General features: G+C 41.1%; 1 protein-coding gene across 2 annotated transcripts in view; it reads right to left on the reverse strand.

The window, feature by feature from the left end:
• Nucleotides 1-24,191, reverse strand: part of MAP2K5 (mitogen-activated protein kinase kinase 5) — a 102,090-nt gene that overhangs the window by 53,782 nt on the left and 24,117 nt on the right. For both annotated transcript variants that reach the window (XM_063448744.1, XM_063448745.1), the window contains 3 exons: nt 14,176-14,215; nt 629-697; nt 454-535 (listed from right to left, as the gene is read on the reverse strand). In XM_063448744.1, the coding sequence (XP_063304814.1) occupies nt 454-535; nt 629-697; nt 14,176-14,215 (191 nt within the window). The remainder of the gene's footprint in view (nt 1-453; nt 536-628; nt 698-14,175; nt 14,216-24,191) is intronic.

Here is a 24,191-nt window from a genome sequence, read left to right on the forward strand (position 1 = left end):
GTTTTAAGGGACATAGGCATTATTTCTTATTTTTGAGCTTTATGTATTTATTTATGCATTTCTGATGGGCAGATGTGAAAGATAGCACTTTATTTGGATTTTATGAAACAGTGATACTTTGGTTTGGGCTGTTTTTTTTATAGTATACCAAGGGGTGTATTTTGCGACAAACAATTCGTTTTTTGTCCGTGGAGCTTTCTTTGCACACTTTTTCTGATAGGTACTTGGGTGCCTATTTAGGTAAGAATTGCAGCTAATGTTGCAGCAAGTGTGCCATTCACAGCAATTATTATTTTAAGTAAGGCACCGAATCAGCAATAGTTTTCATAGAAGCGAGTCATGTTTTGTACACAAACACAATTTTTACAACAGAATGCAGTTACGAGTGTAAAAAAAAAAAAAAAAAAAAAAAGGAATAGGTTACTCACAAAATATACGCATTAGTTAACTCACCATCCATAAACTCTGTACAGATAGAAATCCGATTTTCCACAAAAAAAGCCCCGTAAAATCCAATTATGTACAGAGAGTCACACTGCAAAATAAAATGTGAATGGTGAGGTGAAGCAGTGGTAAATCTTTATTTCATGACATCAATTCCCAAAATAGAGACACAAAGCTCACGCACCTTGTACAGGATCTCAAGCTCTGACATAATCTGTCTCTGAAGCTCCACAGTAATGTCTAACGGGATGACCTATGGAGAACAGACAGAGATCGCTTGTCACTGATTGATACTGTGTGTTCAGCACGGCATGGATACTACCAGCATGCCCCATTCTAACTCTTCAAACAAACATTGCCTCGTGCTCTCATGTTGTCAGATGATGCACAAACACGTTAAAGTCCATTTGCTGAAAGAGACATTGATGTGCTGGGTTAAATGTATTGAATGAGACATCGCTGTTTGGAGCACCACATGGCCTTGCAATGAATGCTTAGTACTCCTGGTGCATTGTAGAAAAGGCTCAACTTTTAGGGGAATTCTCATTAAAAACACATTTTGCATTTTATAAGTGACAATTCCCTTGGCTGTATGTGTGAAACCATTATCTGAGCATGGTTTAGGCTCTGCGTGATGCATCATAATCAGAATTTCATTCATGACATATTTTTTGGTATCCAATAACACCATGCATGATATCAAATATGCAAAGCAGTTACCATTTGACAGGTTTGCAATACAATGACCACCTTTATAATGCATTCCTAAAGGTCATCTAAGTCATCTCTACCCATCATATACAATGGCCCAGCAGTTATATGATGGACACAAACACTTGATGATTACGGTATGTAATATACCAAGAGATAAAGGGCAGGATATACTATATGCAATGGTCTTCATGCTCTCACTGAAAAGGGATGGCTAAAAAAAACAAAAAAAACAAAAAAACAACAACAATATGCACGCCCACACAGATTGTGCTAAACTTGTCCATCATATAAGAGTGGGAGCAGACTTGGTTTACCACTTATACGGTAATTTACAGGATGTTTTTTTTTTTTTAAATTCTTTATTTTTTGTTGTGCACAAGTTTAACAAAACAGCCTTGGTCCGCCACAACAGTGGTATCAAGGTATGCATAAGTACGTTACATAACATAGGTTGTGACATTCGTTAGACAGGCACGTTTTTAAGTTGAGCATAGTGACATTGTAAAATTACACCGCTAATTTTAAACTGAGTTGGTGATTAATTGCCCGCTCCCAGCTTAGTTTTAGCAATAGCTGCCAAAATATCAGCACTTGCGTACCATTGGTTAGCATGCCTGGTATGGGGTAACCTGGGTTGACACATTAAGAGTAGGTCTGAGCTATTATCGCAGCAGTCTCCTGCAGGATAACCTGGTATGTGCAGGGTAACCTTTTCTCGTTTAGTTTGCTAATTCGCTGCAGAAATATTAATGTCAGCGCATCACTGGTCTTTATAGGTATGAGGTAACATATATAAACAGTAGGGGTAGGTAAAGAAGATTATTTCAGCATCCTCTAAACAGATAGCTAGGTAGGAGCAGATTAAATTGTACTGTGAACAATATGGGTTCAGGCAACATGAGGTTATGGAGCCCCAGGATGGTAGCCCTCACCCAGCTCTCCTTGTGGGATCTGTGCGAGGGGTAAGTATTGAGTGTTCCCAGATAACCGGGAAAGGGCACCATGCCCGACGCATACTAGACCGGACACAAGGTCCCATCCCCGGCAGTCCGATTGCGTTCTGGCCATGCTGGGAGGCACGCAATTACTCAGTCATGCTTGATTAGCTAGAAAGATGTTACATATTAAGCATTTGCACAATACGGCATTTGAGTAATGGTACATTTGTGGGTAAATGGTTATTCAGCGTTCATACAGTACTGTACAGGTGAGTGATGAGTATATAGTACAACATTATTGGCTATAGATGCACGGGGATTAGACAGTGGAAAAACCCAAACCTAGTGTGTGGAACAGGCGTTGTGTGTAACGTGAATGGAACGGTTCCAGAGCAGTCAAGTGTCGGTTGGCCTTCCTTTCAAGAGGGCACTGCACTAGTGTGGCATAATTGCTAGAAGATGTGCGGGATAGCGTGCCTATGTATTAGGGCGCTGTGAGGGTCGCATCGATTGGCCCGTTCCTGTGTACTGCTCTGGCGGTCTGTTTAATAGAGGGGCACAGTCGGGGTCTATACCCTTGTGGGTCTGTCAAAAGCGTCTGGTGAGGTTAACTGGGGGAGTGTATGGAGCCAGTTGGTTCCATGAGCGCTTGTCAGTGTGTGATGCCTTATGTGTGGGTCTCGGGTGAGATCTTAGTGGTTGCTTGTTTGATCGGGTGATACCTCGCTGTTGGCATACGGGTGTACGTGTCAGGTGGGCCTTTGCGGCCGCAGGGAGATGACGGCCTCCAGCTGGTCGTGTGTGCAAGTGAGTGATCGACGGTATGGGGATAAAAATGGGGTCGCTCAGTGTTGGCGTTGCAGTATTATGGCCAACAGTTTTCTGGGCCTTGGAGTCGCTATGGCCATTACAGAGTGGTCGTGTACGTGGTGCTAAATTGCATAGCTGAGGCAGTGGTGGAACAGATAGCTGAAGACCGGGAGAAAAAAAAAAAAGGGAGGGGGGGGGAGAGGGTTGAAGTAACGACTGTACGCAGCCGTGGTAACAGGAGAGAGACCCCGGTAAACCAATATGATATATAACATTTGTGTTGAACATCAAAAACAGGCGTCTCAGTAAAATTAAGGAACCATATAAGCGAAGATAACCTGTTAGTCCTTTAGTCCTACGTGCGGTTATCAGAGTGTCCTTATTTTTCTAGCACTGTAGGCCAGAGCGTTGTCTTGTCTCTGCTAATAGAGGCTTTAGGACTATACCTCTGTGTTTCTCCGGTTTGTGAGTATTCTATCAGTCCGTGTCCAACTGAAGGGATGGAGTCCAGGGGTGCTTGGGGCCATGTGTTGGTAGGGGTCATCCCGGTTTCGCCGGGTCGGCCCTCAGCATGATCAGGTTGCGGCCTCAGCTCGGGAGGTGTGGGCCTGGACCCTGGGTACAAAGTCCCGCGTGGCCTCGGGATTCCAGCCGTGAGGGTTTATTGGGCGTAGCAAGTCCAGTGGCAACCCCAGCGCCTGCAGGTGATTTGTTGCATCTGGCAGGTCTCGAATGGTGATGACTGTTTCTCCGTGAGGTATTAGAAGTGACCGGGCTTGGCTCCAGCGATAGCTGATGTTCTTCGTGCGTAGTTGAGAGGTAAGGGGTCGAAAAGACCGTCTCCAAGCGAGGGTTCCCCCGGATAAATCAGCGAAAAAGGTCAGGGCCATCCCCTCGAAGTTATATGGGGTTTGTCCCCTGAGGGCCGCCAGCACGGCTGCCTTGTCCTTAAGGTTGTGGAACTGCAGCACTAGGTCTCCCGGTGCTCCGGGTGGTGCCTTGGCAGGTAGTGGGAGTCGGAATATTCCCACTAGTTGCGTTGCTTTGGCTTGCTTTGGCGTAAGTATGGCTGTCAGGAGGCGCCTGGCAAAATGCGGGAGTTCCTCTGGCGGTACCGACATCCCGACTCCCCTGAGTTTTAGGTTTGTCTGCCTCCGCTTATCTTCGAGTGTGTCAAATTTGTTTTCATACTTGCGGCTCTGTAGTGTGAGCTCTCCTACTTTCTGCTGTAGTTCGGTGATTTGTTTCGTGTGGGTCTGAGTGGTGTGTTCCATCTCACCGAGACGGCCTGTCAGTCCCCGCAGGTCTTTACGAAGCAAGGCCACATCCGCCGAGATTTTCGTTTGGAAATCCGCCATGATCTCCCTGATGGCCGCTAGTGTCACTGGGGCGGCATCGGGTGTCCTGTGCGGGGGCTCCGGTTTCGCTGCTGGCTGCCTTACAGTTGCCAGTATGTGGTCTCCGTCTTCCTCTTCCGACACTCCGTCGGAGAAGTCGGAGCAGCCTCCATGAAGGGACGCCATTGCGGCCTCCTGGGCGCCGCGTGCCTGCTGCCAGAGGTCCCTGATGCTTCGCCCTTGTTGGGGCCAGTCGGGTTTGAGCCTTTTCGTTTTCTTGCCCATTAAATCTGTAGTAGGGGCTATTTGAGTGCCCTTTGCCTCGATTTTTAGGGTTTTTTAGGGTTTTTTGCTGATCGTTTGGTCGGAGCTCAGAGGCCATGCGCCTATCCACTCCTGTGGTTAGGCCACCTACAGGATGGTTTTAACACATTCACTTCCAATAAAATCTACGCACGAACAGCAATGGTCTGCATCCTCAGCCCAATCCCATGTATAGAAGTTTCTCACAATTTTAATAACTTGCAAATAAAAGAAAATAAAGGGGCACTCTAAGCACCATAACCCTACAGCTCGATTAAGTAGTTGTGTGCCATCCCCCGGTTTTCTGTCACACCGCTTTCTTGCAGTTTGACAAAAACAATGGTTCTTCCCAGGCACAAAGTCCAACTCCTCTGCATGCACTAAAGTATCACAACAGACTCACGTCTACATTATGTGCCCATCATGGGACTGCAATGATAAGCTCTGACTGCTGGTCTAATCTGCCAACCAATGCTAGCAACCTATAATTGCCATCCAGAGTTACAGAGCTTTTGAACAGATAATGAATTAGCAAATCTTCCACATTACCCGAGTTGCTGCAGAGGGGCCAGGCTTTGCAGAAAACTATAGCTTTAGTTAAACTACTTGGAAGTAGATTGTTAGAAATGGGGGGGATGGCACCTAAAGACTCCTAGCTCCACAGCCAGGACAATACCATGCAGTGGTTATGGTGCTTCGTATGCTCCTTTAACACTGTATTCTGGTCTTTAGCACCAATATTCTTTAAGTTATTTTAGATTTTTTTTTTATTGTCGTTTCTTAAACAAGGATTAGTGTAATGTGCTATTAATATATACTAACACTATATACTAAATTTACACATTACTATACTGATGAGAGAAAAAAATAAAATTCTGGTGCTCATTTATTTGAAATAATTTGGCAATGAAGGTGTTAGCAAGAACACAGCAAGCCTAGTCCCAATGGCTTTCCTACTAACACTGGGTGGCAATACCTGCCTTTTATAATGCCTGACTTTCATAAATGAGATGTTAATGTTTACCAAGATTTCGGCTACTACAAAGAAAGAGAGACAGACATACAAATAGACAAACATGCAAATTAACCCTTTCGTTGACGGGGAATATTGTTTTCCTACATGTGTGCTAGAGATGCCTCCAGCATTGATAGAAAAAAAAATAATAATAATACAAAGTGCTTTGACGTGCATCTTACAAAATGCACTCGTATATCTGTGCAGCCGTCAGAACAGACATATAAATTAAGATTTATATGTAGCAAGGGGATGAATATTGAGACATGATATGCAAAGGCATAAATTAAATTTGAGAACGCTGACATCAGAAGAAATAGAATAAGACGCAACCTGTTTCAATCAAAAGCTTGCTTTAGGGTTATTTATAAACGCTCTGACTAATCCAGCTTGTAGCTGTAATATAGAACTGCCAAGAGAAATTTAAAACACAGTTTCCCAAATCAATAGTCATTTGCCAACTCCACTCACTTACATTTTTCAGTGCAGAAAAACTTGAAAAAAATAATAATTTGCTGCTACATCATAGCAATTTTACTCAATTAAAGTGTGAAAGGCATTTAACCTGTGTCAAGTTCAGCCAAGGGAGGGATGTACCCTGGGGACAGGTCAGGCTGCTGTGTAAGGAGGAGGAGGGACTTGCTCCCATGGGAAAGAGCCTGGTTATATTATTGGAAGAAGCTCCCAGAATGGGATTCTCTTTGCAATGGAATGCAAATACCCAAATCCTGTGCGGCCAGTAGATAGGATTTAGGGCAGGTGAGCAGATATCCAATGGGTCAGAAGATAATACAAGAGAATGTAAGTAGAATCATTCTGGTAGCCACAATGGCTCACGTCTGCCCTCTTATTAATCAACGTGACGATCAGATAATGGAGTCAGTAACAATATATTTTGGTATATAAGATACCCATGCCCTATTAATCACATTGTGCCAAAATAACAGTCTTTTCAACACAAGGTTAATAGAGATCAATGGTCTACCCTGATCTAAGCATAGTAAAGTCAGATTGAAAGGACCCCATACTATGGTAAAATTAAATTAATGGGACCCTAAACATTACATAGTCAGCGATTTGCAACATCATATTTTTGGCACCCTGTAGTCCATTGCATAGTTTTAAAACGTCATCTCTACATAGTCTGTAGTTAGTGACGTGATATCCACAGGACCTATAAGGGATACCACACTCACTATGTGATGCAAGCCATCACAATCAGGACAGGAATCAGCATCAATATTCATTAATAAGAACTCCATTCACGATCAATCACTTAATTGTAGGTGAACTGCCACATTAACAATACAAGCACAGTATCCACAGTGCAAATAAATGAACTGTTAAAATAATAAAGAAATCCTATGTCTGTTCATAATCATAGTCTCTTATAATAGCTATACATAATTACTGAGCAAACAGAACTTCTAAGGTACAATGTGTATTGATAGCTTTAATCTACTCAGTCAGAAGATATGCATAATATATACTTACATAAATGGATTGTTCCAATAGCAGGCACGCCGTAATTATACAAACTATTAATCAATCACTTATTGACGTAGATCACAGTGATCAGATGGGATATTTGGTTTTCACCATGATAATATTCACCCTGAATGGTTTAAAAGAACTTTGGGGTCTAATTACCAAACAGTGAATTGTGGTGAGTTAGAAAAAAAATGAATCACAATTTCTCGTTTCTGCACGAATTGCAATTTGATTTTCAGTTATTAATTCACGGTTTAGTAAATGACAGCACCTGACAGCTAGATAGTGCTAGCTGAACTGCAAGCAAATCTATAAACCAAGATACCTAGCTGTGGTTGTAAATACTTGTGAGCCTTTTAGGGGGCACTACCCTTCTTTTAGTGCCCCCTAAAAGGCACCCAAGTGTTTACAACCAGAGCCACATACCTTGGGCTCTGAGCAAGGTGAGCAGCAACATTACTTATGTCATTTTGCACAGTGTAAAGGATATACTGCATTAGGGGCTGCTGCCTGTGTTTCCTTTATGTTTTTTTAAAGCTATCACTACTGGGGCATATGAAAAAGGGAATATATGTCTCTAGAGTACACACCTGCTGTTATGATTTGAGCCTATTTTATCGGCTCAATCCCATGTGAGTGCGACCAATACTGTATTTTAACCATAAGAGTGCTTAAAGATACACAGCATAGTCTTTCCCGTTTTTTCTCTTATCCTTTTATACTCTCCAGTAAAGCTCCATAGAACAACACCCCCCATTATAGGGGTAAGTGAATATATTTTCTTTTTACATAGCGCTCCGCTCGGAAAGGCTGAAGGTTGTTTGTTCACCTTAGAGCTGTTTCACATTTCTTCGTTGCTTTGTGGGAAAGGGAGATACCCACTATAGCAGCGATGGCGAACCTTTGGCACGTGTGCCACAGCTGGCACGCCAAGCCCTCTCTGTGGGCAAGCAGCCATAGGTCACCGGGGGGGCGCCAGATTTGAGTGACCCGGGAGGAGGGAAGCGCACAGCACTCCCTCCTGCCAGTAACTCTGAGTAGCGTGGCCGGGCGGCGCAGACCGTGATACAGGAACTTCGGTTTCCTGTACCCGGCCAGACTGAAAGGAAGTGCTCACTGAGAAAGCACACAGGGAGGTAGGAGGCACAACAGGAAGGGGGGTTAGCACCAAGGGGAGAGGGAGAGAGGAACACTAAAAGGGGGGAGAGGAGCGCTAAAGGAGGGCGAGAAGAGAGAACCACTAAGGGGGGGAGGGAAGTAGAGAGAACTAAAGGGGGGGGTAGGAAAGAGCCACTAAGAGGGGGGGGGAGAGGACAAAGCCACTGGGGGGGGGGAAGGGGGGGAGAGGAAAGAGCCACGGGGGGGGGAGGGGAGAGAAGAAAGAGCCACTAATGGGGGGGAGAGAGAGAGAGGAAAGAGCCACTAAGGAGGGGGGGGGGGAGAAGAGGAGAGACCACTAATGGGAGGGGGGAGAGGAGACACCACTAAGGGGGTGGGGGAAAAGTAGTGACAACTAAAGGGGGGGGGGGGGAAGAGAGAGAGGAAAGAACCACCTAGGGGGGGGGAGAGGAAAGAGCCACTGGGGGGAGGGGGGGAGAAAAGAGCCACTGGGGGGGGAGAAGAGGAAAGAGCCACTAAGAGGGGGGGGAGGGGAGGGGAGGGGAAGAGAGGAAAGAGCCACTAAGGGGGGGGGGAGGAGGAGGAAAGAGCCACCACTAAGGGGGGGGGGGAGAGGAAAGAGCCACTAAGGGGGGGGGGAGGAAAGAGCCACTGGGGGGGAGAGGAAAGAGCCACTGGGGGGGGGGGATGGAGAGGAAAGAGCCACTGGGGGGGGGATGGAGAGGAAAGAGCCACTAAGGGGGGGGGGGGAGGAGGAGGAAAGAGCCACCACTAAGGGGGGGGGAGAGGAAAGAGCCACTAAGGGGGGGGGAGAGGAAAGAGCCACTGGGGGGGAGAGGAAAGAGCCACTGGGGGGGAGAGGAAAGAGCCACTGGGGGGGAGAGGAAAGAGCCACTGGGGGGGGGGGTGGAGAGGAAAGAGCCACTGGGGGGGGGATGGAGAGGAAAGAGCCACTAAGAGGGGGGGTAAAGAGCCACTAAGGGGGGGAGGGGGAGAAGAGGAAAGAGCCACTAAGGGGGGGAGAGGAAAGTGGCTGAAGGGGTTTGTTTTCCTGGCACTATAGGATCCCGTTAATAAAGTAATTTCCAAAGATGTGACAATTCCCTTGTAAAGATTTAGTCACTGCCATCACAATCCAGGACACACATTGTATCAGAGTAGGAGAAATTAGACCATTGTTTTTATTTCTCCTTCTCCACTTAAAATGTTGAAACGATAGAATAGGGCAAAACTAATAATGATTGACAGGGAGTCAAGATGGAGGCATCCAATTCTAGGATAAAGCTGAATACAACCAAATGGATTTTTACATTTAACACTAATTTTCAGACCATACACATATCTGTTAAATATAAGGCTAGGTGGAGCGTGAGAACCCAAAACGGACTTTCCTAGCGACAAAACTTACCCTTGAGACCCGACAAACAGACTCCCTAGACGCCCTACATGATGGGGAAGAAATCAAGGAAGAGCAGAGCAGATCCTGGCTCGGGATCCAGAGATATAGGCACTTTTATGCGCCCAACGCAGCAGCAAGTGCCCGGCAAGATGGCGCCGATGGAGGCCTACTACTCACAGTCGTCGGACGACGACAGCGAACTAGATTCCTCGCAAGCAGCCAGCAAGGTACATGTTGCCCCCCAGCAGCCTAAAGCACTAGGCGACGCAGAACCTGCTACGAAAGCTGACATTAAGGCACTGACACTGGATATCAAGGCCATGTTTGATGCCGACATGGCACTGATCCGAGGGGAACTCTCCACACTTTCCAGCCGGGTGATCTCCGTGGAGGAGTCCCTTGGGGGCACAAAGGTAGCACAGGTGGCGACAACCGCAGCCCTGGAACTGTTACAAAAGCAATACACAGCACTAACCACTCAATTAGCGGGAATGGAGGACAAAACTAGAGCCCGAAACCTGGGAATTCGGGGAGTGCCGGAATCGGCAGGAAACCTGGAGTTACCACACTACTGCAGGAGGCTGGTGGCAACCTTACTAACTCCCAAACAAGCGAAGCAGGTAGGAATTGACACCTGCTTTCGCCTCCCCAAGACACTCAAAGCGCCCCAGGAAGCACCAAGAGATGTGCTGCTTAAATTTGTACGGGACTCTGACCGGGGGGCCCTCATGGGAGCCGCAAGAGGCTCTCCTACAGTCATGTTTGAAGGAGCAAGTCTGACCCTCTACAGGGACCTTTCAAGGCACACCCTCACTTGGCGCAGATCCCTCCGCCACATCACCTCGATATTGAACGAGAACTCTATCCCCTATAAATGGGGCCCCCATCGATTGACCGTAGAACACGCTGGTAAGACGGCCCTCCTGACACACACCTCTGAGGCGCCTAAGTTTCTCCAGTCACTGGGACTCTCGCTTCCTGCAGCAGCAACAAGGGCCAACCCAACATGGAACGTCGACGCAATAACTCCCTTTGTGCCCAGAGAAACTGTACAGGGGATGCCGGGCCCTCTAACATGAGGCAAGCGACCACACAGGCAAGGGCACCTGTGATATGTCCAACGGGTCCCCGACAACAGGACTATCTCTTGGACGATTTTTCATATGCTACACTCATAAAGTCTATCGACTCACCTTACAAACAGTTGCCTCTTGGCTCCTGGTTTCTTTACTTTTTTTTTTTACTCTCCGTCTTTTACTTTCCTACGTTCACTAAGGCAGTACAGGTTTAATGTTTTTTCTTTAAGTTCATGAAGGCTTCAGGGCACCAGACATATTTAACACTCAGGCTCCGTAGGCAGACACCCACTGACTCGGATCAAGCGGTCTTGTCCCCCCCCACCCCCCCAACACCAAGCGAATGCAGCGCCTCAAAATGCTACTTACAGGCTTCCTACTGGGAGACTTTTGAGGGCCTGCACCACTCCAATTAATGGCCAATGGCCATACTACACACGCTCCCTCACTTAATTATATTAGTGCCAAGTCGAGCTTATGGCCCCAACATTCCTACGCAGGGCGCATGAAGCTATCTAATAGCCCCTCAGAGAAGACGCACGTCCTAAAGGTTGCTTGGATGAGGTAAAAATGCAGGGCTTTACTTACTTATTTAAAAAAAACGGGTGGCAAAGTTTTCTGTGCAAATGTGATTGTTATGTGATGACTAGCTTAACTGTATTTTATACATGTTATGTATCTCTGTTCTTATTTTGCACATAATGTACTGCGTGTTGAATTCTCATATACCCACAAAAATAAAGAATTTAAATATAAGGCTAGGTAACCATAATGTATAAAATTCGTGGAAAGGTTGGTTCTCATTTAAACATTTCTAATATTTCCAAAGGGACAGATGGTTTCTCAAAAAACAAACTGCTTTTGCAACATTTTTAAAGGCATACTATAAATCAAATTATCTCATCAGGTAAAGACACCTAATTGTCCGTTATTGCACAACGGCATTGTTCTCCTGGTGACTCAGGTATAAAAACGCAACATTCACGCCAATAAAACATATGCTTACACTGAGCCTCAGCTAATGACTAGGGATGGGCTATGGAGCTAATTACTAAGGGGGAAAGGGAGTCCTTGGCGGCGACACTCACCTGCGAGCAGGCTGACACAGTCCCATTGCCAGGAAATGGTAACAGGGTTCTCCTCACACCATAACCACTAACGTGGGCTACAGTGGTTATAATGCTTGGAGTAATCCTTTAAATACTCATTAATCTTAGGGTGTGTGTTTCATCACTACCTTGTTAAATTGCTTTCATTATTGCTAACTTGATTGCACTCTTAATATAACACTTTTTAATAAGATATAAATTAAAACAAAAACAAAAGTGTCCTTTTTTTTAAAAACAAAAACAAAAAGTTGCATGAAGTGAACATATTAAATGGTACATGAGTTTGACTGCCCACATATATTATCTACCATTGTGCAATGTGAATGCTCTTTAGATGTTGTATTAATTCCGTTTTCATTTCACTATAAATAAATGTTTAGTGAATAAACCACTAGTAATATTCTCCTAAATGCTCTCTGCAGGTTCAGTATCCATATTTTGCCTTACAATGCACCACAGGTATGCTTAAACATTAAATGTTTGATCTGAAGCGCAGATGATTAGAATTTACTAGTGAAGCTCGGTATAAACTAAGGGGAGGCCTTTAAAAATATACACTTGTAAATAAAGCAATTTATCACAGGCTGTCAGATCCTACTTTCAGCATACACTCTCTGCCAGAGAGAGAGAGAGCAAACATCACAGGTCAAATTAAGCTGATGTTCAGTTTTAATTCACTTAATCAACAGCGACATAATTGTCTGCTACAGTAAGTAAACTACTGCAGGGCATATGATGGGTTTACATCGCCACGCAAAAAGGCTGATCTTCTCTGTTCCTATACCTTATATGCTAGCAGGATCTCGAACGTGATGAAATGTGTATGTAAACTCTATTGAAAAAGAAATAAATATATAGAACAGAAAAGGCTGTGCTATTAACCATCTGAGTGCCAGAGGCAAGACTATAGCAGGACAAAAAAAAATATCACATTTATAACTAAGGGTTACAGATACTCTTAACCTTTGCATTGGTATTCCAACTGTATACTAGCAATACCTAGAATAACGGTGATAGGTTTCCTTAGGGTCTATAGCTTTTAAATGTAAGGCAAAGCAGAGAGAAGACACTAGTCAAGGAAGCAGACAATCTAGTTGCAGCAGTGAACGGGTTAAGTTAGAGCAGGCATTAAATGAAAAGTTAGTTATCTGGGCTTATACACTAAACCAGAAATTGTCAAATGCCAACAAGGGAATTGCAAATTTTAGGCTAAAACCTTATATGTCCATAGGATATTTGCAAAGCAGCAACCTGGCCCTCTTTTAATACCTTTACCAGGCATTATAGACATTTTTTCCTCCTCAGAAGCTGCTTTCGGTGTACGGTGCTTCAGGCTCTTGTCTTTTGATTCACTCACCCTTTTGGGATCTGGCTATATCCCATGGGTATTGCCACTATATGCTAGGAATAACAGAAATTTGACTTACTGTAAATTCTTTTTCTCCTTAACACGGTGGCAGTACAAATTTATCTCCCTGTTTTTTCTGTATTAAAAGTTAAATAATTTTGCAGCATTTGGCCTCTGTGTGATTCCTTGTTACGAGATAGCTCTGTTGGTATTGGCATGAGTGGGAGGGGATAATTATTTTTGTTACATTTATTTAGGTTACTTGTCCAGCTTAGGAAAGTTCTTCTCATGGGTACTGCTGCCATATTAAGGAAAAAAATATTTACTGTAAATAAAAAAAATTTGTTGTTGTTTTGTTTTACATCTGGCGCCAGCACGCAAAGTAAGGGGAAGCTGGATGTGTGTCCGAGAAGCACTGGATCTGTGGATTGTGGCGAGTCATGCTCCATTTGTCAGCAAAAATCATCAATCGTGACATCAGCAAGGGCACATAAATCTGCAGTGAGTAGTTTGTGTTTGCACTACACTGCAGTTAAATTTAATAGTGATTTTTAAAGGTGAGGGGTGGGGGGGGGGGGTTAATCTAAGATGCAAAGAGAAAAAAAAAATCTTAAAATGTTCTATTAATATGAAACTTGATAGAGCAAGAGTTGGGCTTTCCATTCCAAGAAATAAACGGCCTATCTTGTAAAAGACAGCAGTGACCAACAATATTACTCTCTAAGAGATTTAATTCAATTCCATAATCCCTACCTTGGTCTGTGACATTTGTTCCTAAATACAGAGCTCAGGATGTATCAAAAGAGCCGGTTTGTTTTATTTATTCATGTACACACGCCTCATTAGTGAGATTTCCAACAAGTAGAATTAAGTCTGTTGTTTTGTACAATGTGTTAGACACCATGAAATCATAATTAACATGGACATCCAGACGACATAGTCAGTCTATAGTCTAATGGAGAGAACGAAACCATCTCACTTCTGAGAATTCCATTACTTGGGCATCTCATGATCAACTGCTCATGATCCAACATCCTGCTAAAACATCAACAAACCAAAACACATATCTTACCTTCACAGCCAAGATCTTTCCACTTGGGACATGGTGAGCTCTAAAAAACAAAACAAAAAAACACACAATAAAATATACATTTTCACAGCCATACATGACAAAAATATAATGCATACACTTTTTAAGGTGCACATTTCAACACAAAAACCACAAGTACTATTTTAGTATTAAGTTTCCTTTTAATGTTTACTTATCTATGCACTGTGAAGAATTGACAATAAAAATACATTTACTATAATAAATAATAAGAATTTTAATCCAAAATAGTGAAGTTGGGAGGGGGGGGGGAGAGATGTGTTTCCATGAAAATTCTCAGAAAAAAACAAACACACACACACACACACACACACAAAACAGTTACTTTTTTACAAGACAATTGTAGGTTTAAAAAAAAAAAAAAATTAAGTAAAAATTATTTTTATGGGAAAAAGTCCCAAAGTCTAGATTGCTAAGCTTAATTAATGGTAACTTCTTTCAGAAGTTAATTATGCCTAGCTAGCAATCTAAACTTGGGGACATTTTTTTCTGTAAAACCAGCACATGTACATTAAACTATACATCACCCCTTCAAATAAAGTACCGTAGTTTACTTTTAAAGTAAAGGTTTTACCAACCAGCTTCTAGTGAAAGTGGATACCTATTATTTAAACTTGTGCTGAGAATCTTTATCAGATCTGGTTATTGTGTCTCTAGAATTCAGTTACTGACAAGGATGATGTAAGAACTGAAATTATACCTGTAGATTCCGAGTTAAGACTCACTAAGTGGCTGATGGTGAACAAGACAACAACATAGTAAAAATGCATTCACTTAATAGTGGAAACTGTAATTTAAAAATATGCATATTTTAAATTCTACAAACATGCATATATCAATACATTTATATAAAACGGTAAATATACTGGGTGCAGCCTGTTGTAGCATGCATTGATGTTTATGTATAGATTTGTTTAAACTATATATCAATAAGCTATTCACGACCATGCTTTCTAAATTATGCAGGCATTGATAGAACCCTTGGTCCTCAATGGACAGATCATTTTACACTCTATACTGAATTTGGTTATGTCGCTTACAGCTGGGCAGGCTTTCGCTTTCAATGATGGGAGATATTATTTATACACTTTTGTGTTTATTTTAGCGTGTATGGATAAAAGGCCAGAACACAGACTGAAATGTAATTTTTTATAGCGGACCTATTTAATGAACAAGGCTACTGAATTCACCTGTATGTTTGAGCATATGAACTGATCAGTGCATTTCTGTTGCAGAGCTACACCGAATTAAACAAGACTTAGAGAGGCTTAATATGGACCACATGGGGTTAGTGTATGTGGTGTGAGAAGGGAGCAATCACTATTTTGTAGATACCGGCTATTTTGAATGTACACTGTCAGTGATATTTAGCGAATTGAGAATTCAACTAAAATTTCGAGTTTAAGGTCAAAATAGCCAAGATGCTAGTGTTGACCTTGACAAAACCCCTTGGAGCAAAGATTATATATTATTTATAAAGCACCAACAAATTGTGGAGCACTGTACAATGGTTGGACTAACAGACACGTATTTGTAACTAGACGAGTTGGACACACAGGAACAGAGGGATTGAGGGCCCTGCTCAATGAGCTTATATGCTAGAAGATTAAATAAAATAATCTTTCTATACTCAACAATGTTTAAACATCTAGTTTAAAATAAAGCTTTTCAAAATGATCATAAAATCAAAGAGTACTCCTTAACACTTCAGGTGCCAAACTGTTTGCCAACTTAATTAGCTTCTCATGAAACTAGACTCCTATTTCCAGTGCATGGCTCTACTCTTTCCCGGCCAATTAAAAGGGAAGGCATGATGATTTAATTATGGTGTGCGCCAGTTCACCCGTGGAGGTCCGGGTTACATTTCTCATGCAGGGTACACGCCAGGTTTGGTTTACAGATCACTGACAGTACCAATTTAACATTTAATTATGGGGAGGATTTGGGTAGCAGGCAGGGGATAGGCATGTCATCAGGAAGGAAAATGAATGTGATGACTTTAGCATGGGATAACAATTGCCTTAACTTACCCCAAACACTAACTGCAAAGTGATTAATGGAACTTGAATGGCTGCTCAGGTTACAATGTAACATATACCTTTACTGAGTCTCTATCTTACTTAACAGCCAGCCCTTCAAAGAAGCCTGTAGCAGCTGCAGTAATTACTGGTCTGCCTGCACCATTTGCATACATGGAAACAATGGAGAGGACACAGTGGACTCTTGCATTGTCAGCTGTGTTCCACATTACTTTCTGGAAGGGTAATGCAAATGTCCATGGATGTTTGATTTAGAATAAGTGAGTGCAGTGTGGAAATGCAAACCAAAGGTCTAAGAGGTCAAAGATCAATAAGTCTGACCTGCATTACACCAGTTGTAAATAAACCTCACACAAGTTCAATATTAAAAGATATTCTTCTGTCTGTCAAACTCAATTCGGAATATTTTGGCAGCCCTTTTTGTATAAATATGCACGGATTAGGCAGCATAGGCCTTTCCAGTTCCTGATGAAAATTGTTTTTGGTACAACTGGGTTAGAGTGTCCCTTTAAGTCTTGCAGTCATGTGCCTTTTCATTACCAAACAGCACAGTTTGCCAAATGTACTAAAAATCTGTCCTTCACAAAAATAAACTATACTATACTGTAGTGCTAGGAATACAAAGCTGTATTCCTGGCACTATCGATCCCTCTGCCTCCCCTCTCCGGGGCAAATAATGGGTTAAAACCCCTTTATTTAATTACCTTTTCCAGCTCCGCCCCCTCTGACGTCCCGCAACAAGCGGGGCTAATGCGCACGTGGGCCAAATGCTGCGCGCGCATTAGACCTCCCCATAGGAAAGTATTGAATCAATGCTTTTCTATGGGGAAAATCTGACGCTGGAGGTCCTCATGCAGAGCGGACCAAAAGTACGTTACGATTCTGGAAGCCCCCCCAGCAGAGTCACACTCACTTTGAAAGAAAGAAAAAAAAGTAAAAAGCCAATAACTAGGTCTTCTACAAAGTGATATGTAACAGGTAAATGTTTGAACACACAACATAAATCCAAAAAAATGCATATGATATCAAGAGACTTGTGCAAGACTTATAGAGTCAATACAGACTCACAGAACACAAACAGAGACACAGAAAGAAAAAAAAAAAAAAGAAAGTAGCGTAAAAGGGGCAGAGATCTAAGAATGCAGTTTCTTCGTGCCATTAATTAACTAAAGAAATAGGAACTTTATTTTACAAATGACCATGGCAATATACTGGATTGCAATTTAAATTTGTCATCCACAATCGTGTAGACAAAGTTAACTCCGGGTAGGTACCCACTTTAGATAGTCTTTTGCATGCAAAATGACAAAAAAAATATATATAGAGATAAAAAACTATTCTTGTCCAAAGAAGGGCTCCAAGATGGCAAACTAGAAATCACAAATGTTGCACACAGTATCCAAATGGCATAGTCGTAAAAACTACATGGTCAAAAATGTATCTATACATTTGCAATATGTTAAAATAATATATGTATTTTTATTATAGAGAGGTCCAATGCTATGCTATCATGTGTTTTAATCCTAACAATGAATAATGCTTCTGACACCAGCTGAAATTTTAATGGCATGACCAGACAAAAAGCCAGTGTGCAAACGATTTGTAATTGTTTAATTTAAAAAAATAAAACAATCTTTTATAAATATCCTGATTATGTAAATGAATAGATGTCACTGGTATACGGCCTGTGTAAATTTTAAATGGACAAATACAGCTGGCCAGGAACTCTAACATAATAACCCATGAATGCATTATTTTTAATTCACGTACTAAAGACTACCTATTGACTTGTACTACTCAGGAAAAAAAGAAACAAACACATGAAATGTGGAGAGATCAACCTAGAGCAAATTTGCAGTGCCGAAAGAAAGGATTTATTTTCAATATAGACTGTATTAACTCTTTCTGTGCCAGACGAGTGATAGAATCACCAGCACTGCTTCACTCAGACCTTTGTGCCAGCTAGATTTTTTTTTATTTTTAAAGCAATAAAGAAATAAATGTTATCTTTAATATAGCCAATATAGTTTTGGACTACATATCCCATCAGCCTTATCCAGACTTCTCTCGATACTTCTCCAAACAACAAGAGTTTATATATATCCCTACTGATAAAGAATCCGAAAAACCTGAACCATACGTGGAACCTGAAAATAGGAAAAATGTGTCTGCAGAGCATGGATGAGCATGATGGGAGTTGTTGTTTTGCATCAGCTGGAGTTGGATTATTTCCGATCAGACAAAACAGAGCTGCAGGCATGCAGCATGCCTGGCCTTGCTCTCTTGTCCTAGAAATACTCTTCTCTATTTATGTGTTCACATTGTATAATTAAAGATCTGCATAGAGCGTTCCAGCAGTGCAGAGATAGAATATAGTGTATTATGAGGTGGTCAGATTTCCGAGGAGCTTCTCTTAATGTTATGTGTTGCCTGTGGGAATTTCCCAGTGCAAAGACACTAAATGGGCCTTTTTATTTTGTGTGACGCTTAAATATGGGGGAAAATCAAACAAAAAACAAACACAAAGCACTTTCATTTAAGAATCAGCCTGTTTCTAATTAAACTGGTGCCGGTAACTGGCTGCCTAAGTTTTAATCAGTTTCAATCACCTATTGATCTGCATACAGAAGCTAAGCAAAAATCATCTGAGTAAGAGATGGTTTGGGAATAGCTTGGACTGAGAACAGACCTCGCAGCCTTGGGAAATAAGTTCTGTTTTAAACACCCGATAAAGAAGCTGTTCAGCATCGCAGCTCAAGGCCCCGCGCAGAATGACTTTAACTAACCAGCATAAATTTATCATCTTCAGCCAGAATCAATGTACTGATCAATCCCCCCTCCTCAAACACTGCCGTCTGCAGGGAATGGCTGGCAATTTAGGGAAATTACACCATGTAAATGCTTGTGCTGTTAATTGAACCATTTCATCAAGACGCCTTCCTTAAGTCGCCGCTCCATCTATCTGCCCCAGACCAGGCTGTTTGTCTTGTAAAACTTTCACTGCAGTTGCTGACAAGGGTTTGCGCTTGTACAAAGACAACTTGCAGCGACGAACAAGGCAAAGTGGACAGAGCGTGAATTGTGAAAGAAAAATAATTTGACAAATAGAAATTTAGGGCTAATTCTAAACAACTAAGGAATTATTTACTAAACAGTGAAATTTTGTGAATTGACATATAAAAAAGGACAATTTAGGGCAACATAATTGCAATTCATTTTCTAACGAACTTATTTTTGCCTAAATTTAGCAAAAAGCTTGCCACCTCAATGAATTGTAAATAAACAAAAGGTCTGGGCAGCAATAAGTCTGAGGTCAGTGAAATCTTCCTAATGATTTTGGGAGCTTTACCTAACAAAAAACACCTAAGCATTAATTTCCTCCCGTCTCTGTTTAGATATATAAAAAAAAAAAAAAAAAAAAAAAAAAGCATGATATATGGAAGATAAAATTAAAAGTAGAATGAAGAAAACAGGGCGGATCGGTGAGGATGAGAGGGGTAAAAGGTAAGAGATAAAAGTAGTAAGACAGTAGAATAAATGATGGGAAGGAAGAGGGATAGGGGAGTAGCAGTTTCTGGAGAGCATGGTAACACACCCGCACAAGCATTTAATTAGGCGGTGAAATGGCAACACTGAACCAAATCTGTCTGTTCCCAGAGAAAGAGCAGGATGGATGATGCACACTGACAGTTGTTTGAGGCTTAATTGGTTTTGCAAGAAAGTTAAATTCAAATAAACGTGCAGGCTCCTCATTTACAGCCAGGAATAAAGACATATAGACTTGTTAAAGGTGATGGGAAAAGTTTTTATGACTTTAAACGAGCTCTTCCTCTGGAGGTTTTCCGCTCTGTGATTTCTAATATATATATATCAGCCTTTTCTCCTTTGCTCAGATTTTTTTTGTGCTAAATCAATTAGCTATAGTTTATTGCTTTGCTGCCTGCATTGTGTATCTTTCTAACATTACAACACCCAGGAAATATCATAAAATGTATGAGTCAGTGAGTTAGAGCAGAGCTACGTCTACTACAAAATCCAAGCCTGGTCTACTGACATATACGGGCAGACTGAATTACATTACAGTGAGAAGGTATATGGTGCAACACAACCGGTTAAAACAAAGGGCTATGGTAATAGGTAGTAGTTCTATAAAGCAAAGCATCATGTTATAACAAGGAGTAATATGTGGTAGTTATATATAGCAATGCAAAGTCTTAGAACAAGGGGTTAAAGGAGCAATAGATGGCAATTATACAAAGCAAAGCAGCGTTTTAGAACAAGGGGTTATAGGTGGTAGTTATATACAGCAATGCAATGTTCTAGTACAAGAGGTTATAGGGGTAATAAGTACAACATAGAATGTTAAAATGCAAAGTTACAAAACAGGAGGTCTCTCTGCCACCACACAGAAACTATGACCACTTTGTAAACAAGGCTGAAGTACCCAGTGCCTCATCTGTAGTAGAATATATTACTGAATGTACAGATGCCACTTATTGTACCCTGTTATTATCCGATTGTAACGATGTGATCAAAACCCTTAACGTCATTTTTTCCATTCTGTAATTACCTTCCCTGCCAACTAAAACTCAAAAAAGCAGCAAAAATAAAGAATGTATTTAAAAAAAAAAAAAAGAAAGAAATGCAAAGTTACAGTGGCCAAATGGTAATTGTTATATGGAGCAAGGTGTATAGGAAGGGGTTATATAGGTCAATAATAGGGATTATGGTAGTAATTACATGGAGCTAGGTAAGTTGTTTGAACAAGGGGGTTATAGGGAGAGGTACAAACTGATCAAAGTAGTGTGTGATTTCAAGGGGTAATGGGTACTAGTTATATGAAGCATTGAAAGACATCATAAGGAGTTATAGACATAAGTAAAAGGAGCAAGGCAATATAACAGAATATAGGATTAGGAATACTAGTTACATAGAGGTATTATGATATAGGACTATAGGGAGATTATAGATAGAACAATACAATGGGTTCTTGGGAGATTTGAAATAGAACAAGACAATGTGGTTATAGGGGTAATAAGTACCGGTAATGGTTAAATGGTACAAGGTGAGGTATTATAACAAGAAGTTAAAGGCAACGGTTACATTGAGAGGGCATTGTGTTATATCAGCTTACTTTTTTTCCCTACATTCTATAGATTCAGTAGCCTCTTGTTAGGACACTTATTATAGTTACTACAGGAAGCAAATATTTGGAACAAAGCAAGGTGTTACGCAGAGCTGCAAGAGTTACTAAAAACGTGCACTCTGAAGAAATGGGAGCTATAGAAGTTACAGAACCTAGTTATATAGAGTAAGATAATGTGTTGTAAAAAGGGAGTTACTTGGGAGTGATTATATGAACAGAATGACTCTATGGGGCAATACAAGGATCTATAGAAAGGCTCTACAGGGAAGTATGATTAACTATACGGAGATGATCAATGGAGCAATACAAAAGCTGTTGATTCCCTCAATGCATCATTGGGTATACATTTCCAATATTGCTCCTGTTATGAAGCTCAAATAAAATAGACATCTTGTGGAAGACAGTTGCAGAGAACCTAACTGGGACCAAGGACAAAATCTTATTTTAGAAAAAGTTTAATGGTACAAGTTACCGTATACCTTTGTTCATTTTCTTTTTTAAAGACAATAATATTGTTACTTGGTTATCTAAGTGCCTACAACACTTACCTAAGCACAAAACAATGCTAATGTAATCTTGGCCTGCAGTTATGATTAACCAACTGACACCCTAATGCAGAGAGATGAATCCTTATTCATTTAATGCTCTGACGACCCTGGGATCAACCAAAACATACCAGTGGCCTTGGATTTTTACATTTTTACATATTGTTCTAAACTATTTAGGTTCTTAATAGTTTAAAGGTCTTGGTAGCACACTATACTTCCTAGCTTGATTTACTTTTAATAGTTATATACCTCTCATTTCATAAAGTAAGCCTTGCTATGACTCTCTCATAGTGGTATCCAAATTTCTGCTTTGTTTACTAAGCATTTTAATATGAAAAGTATTAGTTTTAATTTGTATTATTATTCATTTACTTGCAAACAACAGTGCATTGCCATATTCACCTTGCGAAAAATATACGTTTGCCGTCACATTCTATGTTTCTATATTTAAAAGAAGGAGAACTACCACAACAAGAGGACATAGTCTTAAATTAGAGGGGCAAAGGTTTAAAAATAATATCAGGAAGTATTACTTTACTGAGAGGGTAGTGGATGCATGGAATAGCCTTCCAGCTGAAGTGGTAGAGGTTAACACAGTAAAGGAGTTTAAGCATGCGTGGGATAGGCATAAGGCTATCCTAACTATAAGATAAGGCCAGGGACTAATGAAAGTATTTAGAAAACTGAGCAGACTAGATGGGCCGAATGGTTCTTATCTGCCGTCACATTCTATGTTTCTATATTTTTTTATGCTTTTATATGTATTGTATGTTCTATACATCTCAATTAAAATTAGAGTATATATGGTAACATATATACATGATTTACGAAGTGTTAAAAAAAAAACAGGACAGGGGCCTTTAGTCTGGATGGAATGAGGTAGACTCAGTGGGGTAATTAAGTTGTATGGTTTTATGGTAACAGACTGTGGCTGAGCCTCCTTTAGGGTATGTCACAGGTCTCCTTACACTGGTAAAATCCATAAATAATTTAATGTTCAGACATAAAAGGGTTAACTGGTAAAAATTGAGTGGGGTGGGAGGTCAGATCCCTTCTGGTATATAATGTGCGATGAGGTCTGTGTGGCTTGATTTCTTTTCCTCTTTACAGCAATGTTATTATCCCTGGGAAGCAGGCTGGTGATTACAAAGCATGGAGAGTATTGTTTCTGGGTACTGGACAGGCCAATATTGCTACACAAACAAGTTTTCATCCAATTGAGCTCAGGAAAAAAATAAATCAATAAATGGCAGCCATATTTCAACACAGAAGCTGCTGAGTCCGGCTTCAGATCTGACTGTGTGTTAATGTTTGCGTATGTAAGCAAAGTGATACGCTGTCTGACAACACTAAGACATACACCAACAACACAAAGACATACACATCACACCAATAAAGGCAAACAGACAATGAAGCTGTTGTGGACTGTTAAATACCATGAAGCTCAGCCAGCCATACAGTCACACAGAATCTACCACTGCACATGCTTTTAAAAGTTTGTTGACATTTCTGTTTTCTATGAGCGACTTTGCCTTTTTATCAGGACATTCTTCTTTGGTAGGTAAAATCTAGGCAGCATTAAAGTAATAATATATATATATATATATATATATATATATATATATATATATATATATATATATATACACACACACACACACCACTGTGGCCCTAAAGATCAACATTGAGACAGTGAATTAAAAGCCACGTTTTTCTTATGCTGTGGACTGGCAAGTTGTTCAGTGTCTCTGTTGTGTTGGACAGTATCTACTTGGTCCCATAACTTTTGTAATTACAGTTAAAGGACAGGCAGGGAACCTGATTATTTACTGTTCCTCTCTACTGGTTTCAGTACCTTTAAATTTGTTGTGTATGTTTAGTGAGTATTTAGGATGAATAATAGAGGGGGCAGCATTTTGTAGAGAGCAGATTACGAATTTTTTTTTTTTTTTTTTACATTTTCATTGTTTATTAAAAATGTAATTCCCAACTTAAAAGGGTTGATTAATGCTTTGTGGTATTTTTATTTTGCTCCTTGCGGTTCTCCTTTCCACAAGTTCCTTTTTTAAACCACCCCTGCTCTCCTTTACTAATATAATATTTTTTCTTTGCGCCTCTGTGCTTAATGTCTGGGCACCTCCATTTTCTTCTCCTCTGTCCATGATATCTGTAGTTTGCCCTTCCAAGGGATCCTTTTGACTGATGGATAGTGGGTAAATTACCTTAGCAACTGAAATGGCACTCTGG

The sequence above is a fragment of the Pelobates fuscus genome, chromosome 3 (genome assembly GCF_036172605.1).
Source record: "Pelobates fuscus isolate aPelFus1 chromosome 3, aPelFus1.pri, whole genome shotgun sequence".
Taxonomy (NCBI): Eukaryota; Metazoa; Chordata; class Amphibia; order Anura; family Pelobatidae; genus Pelobates; species Pelobates fuscus.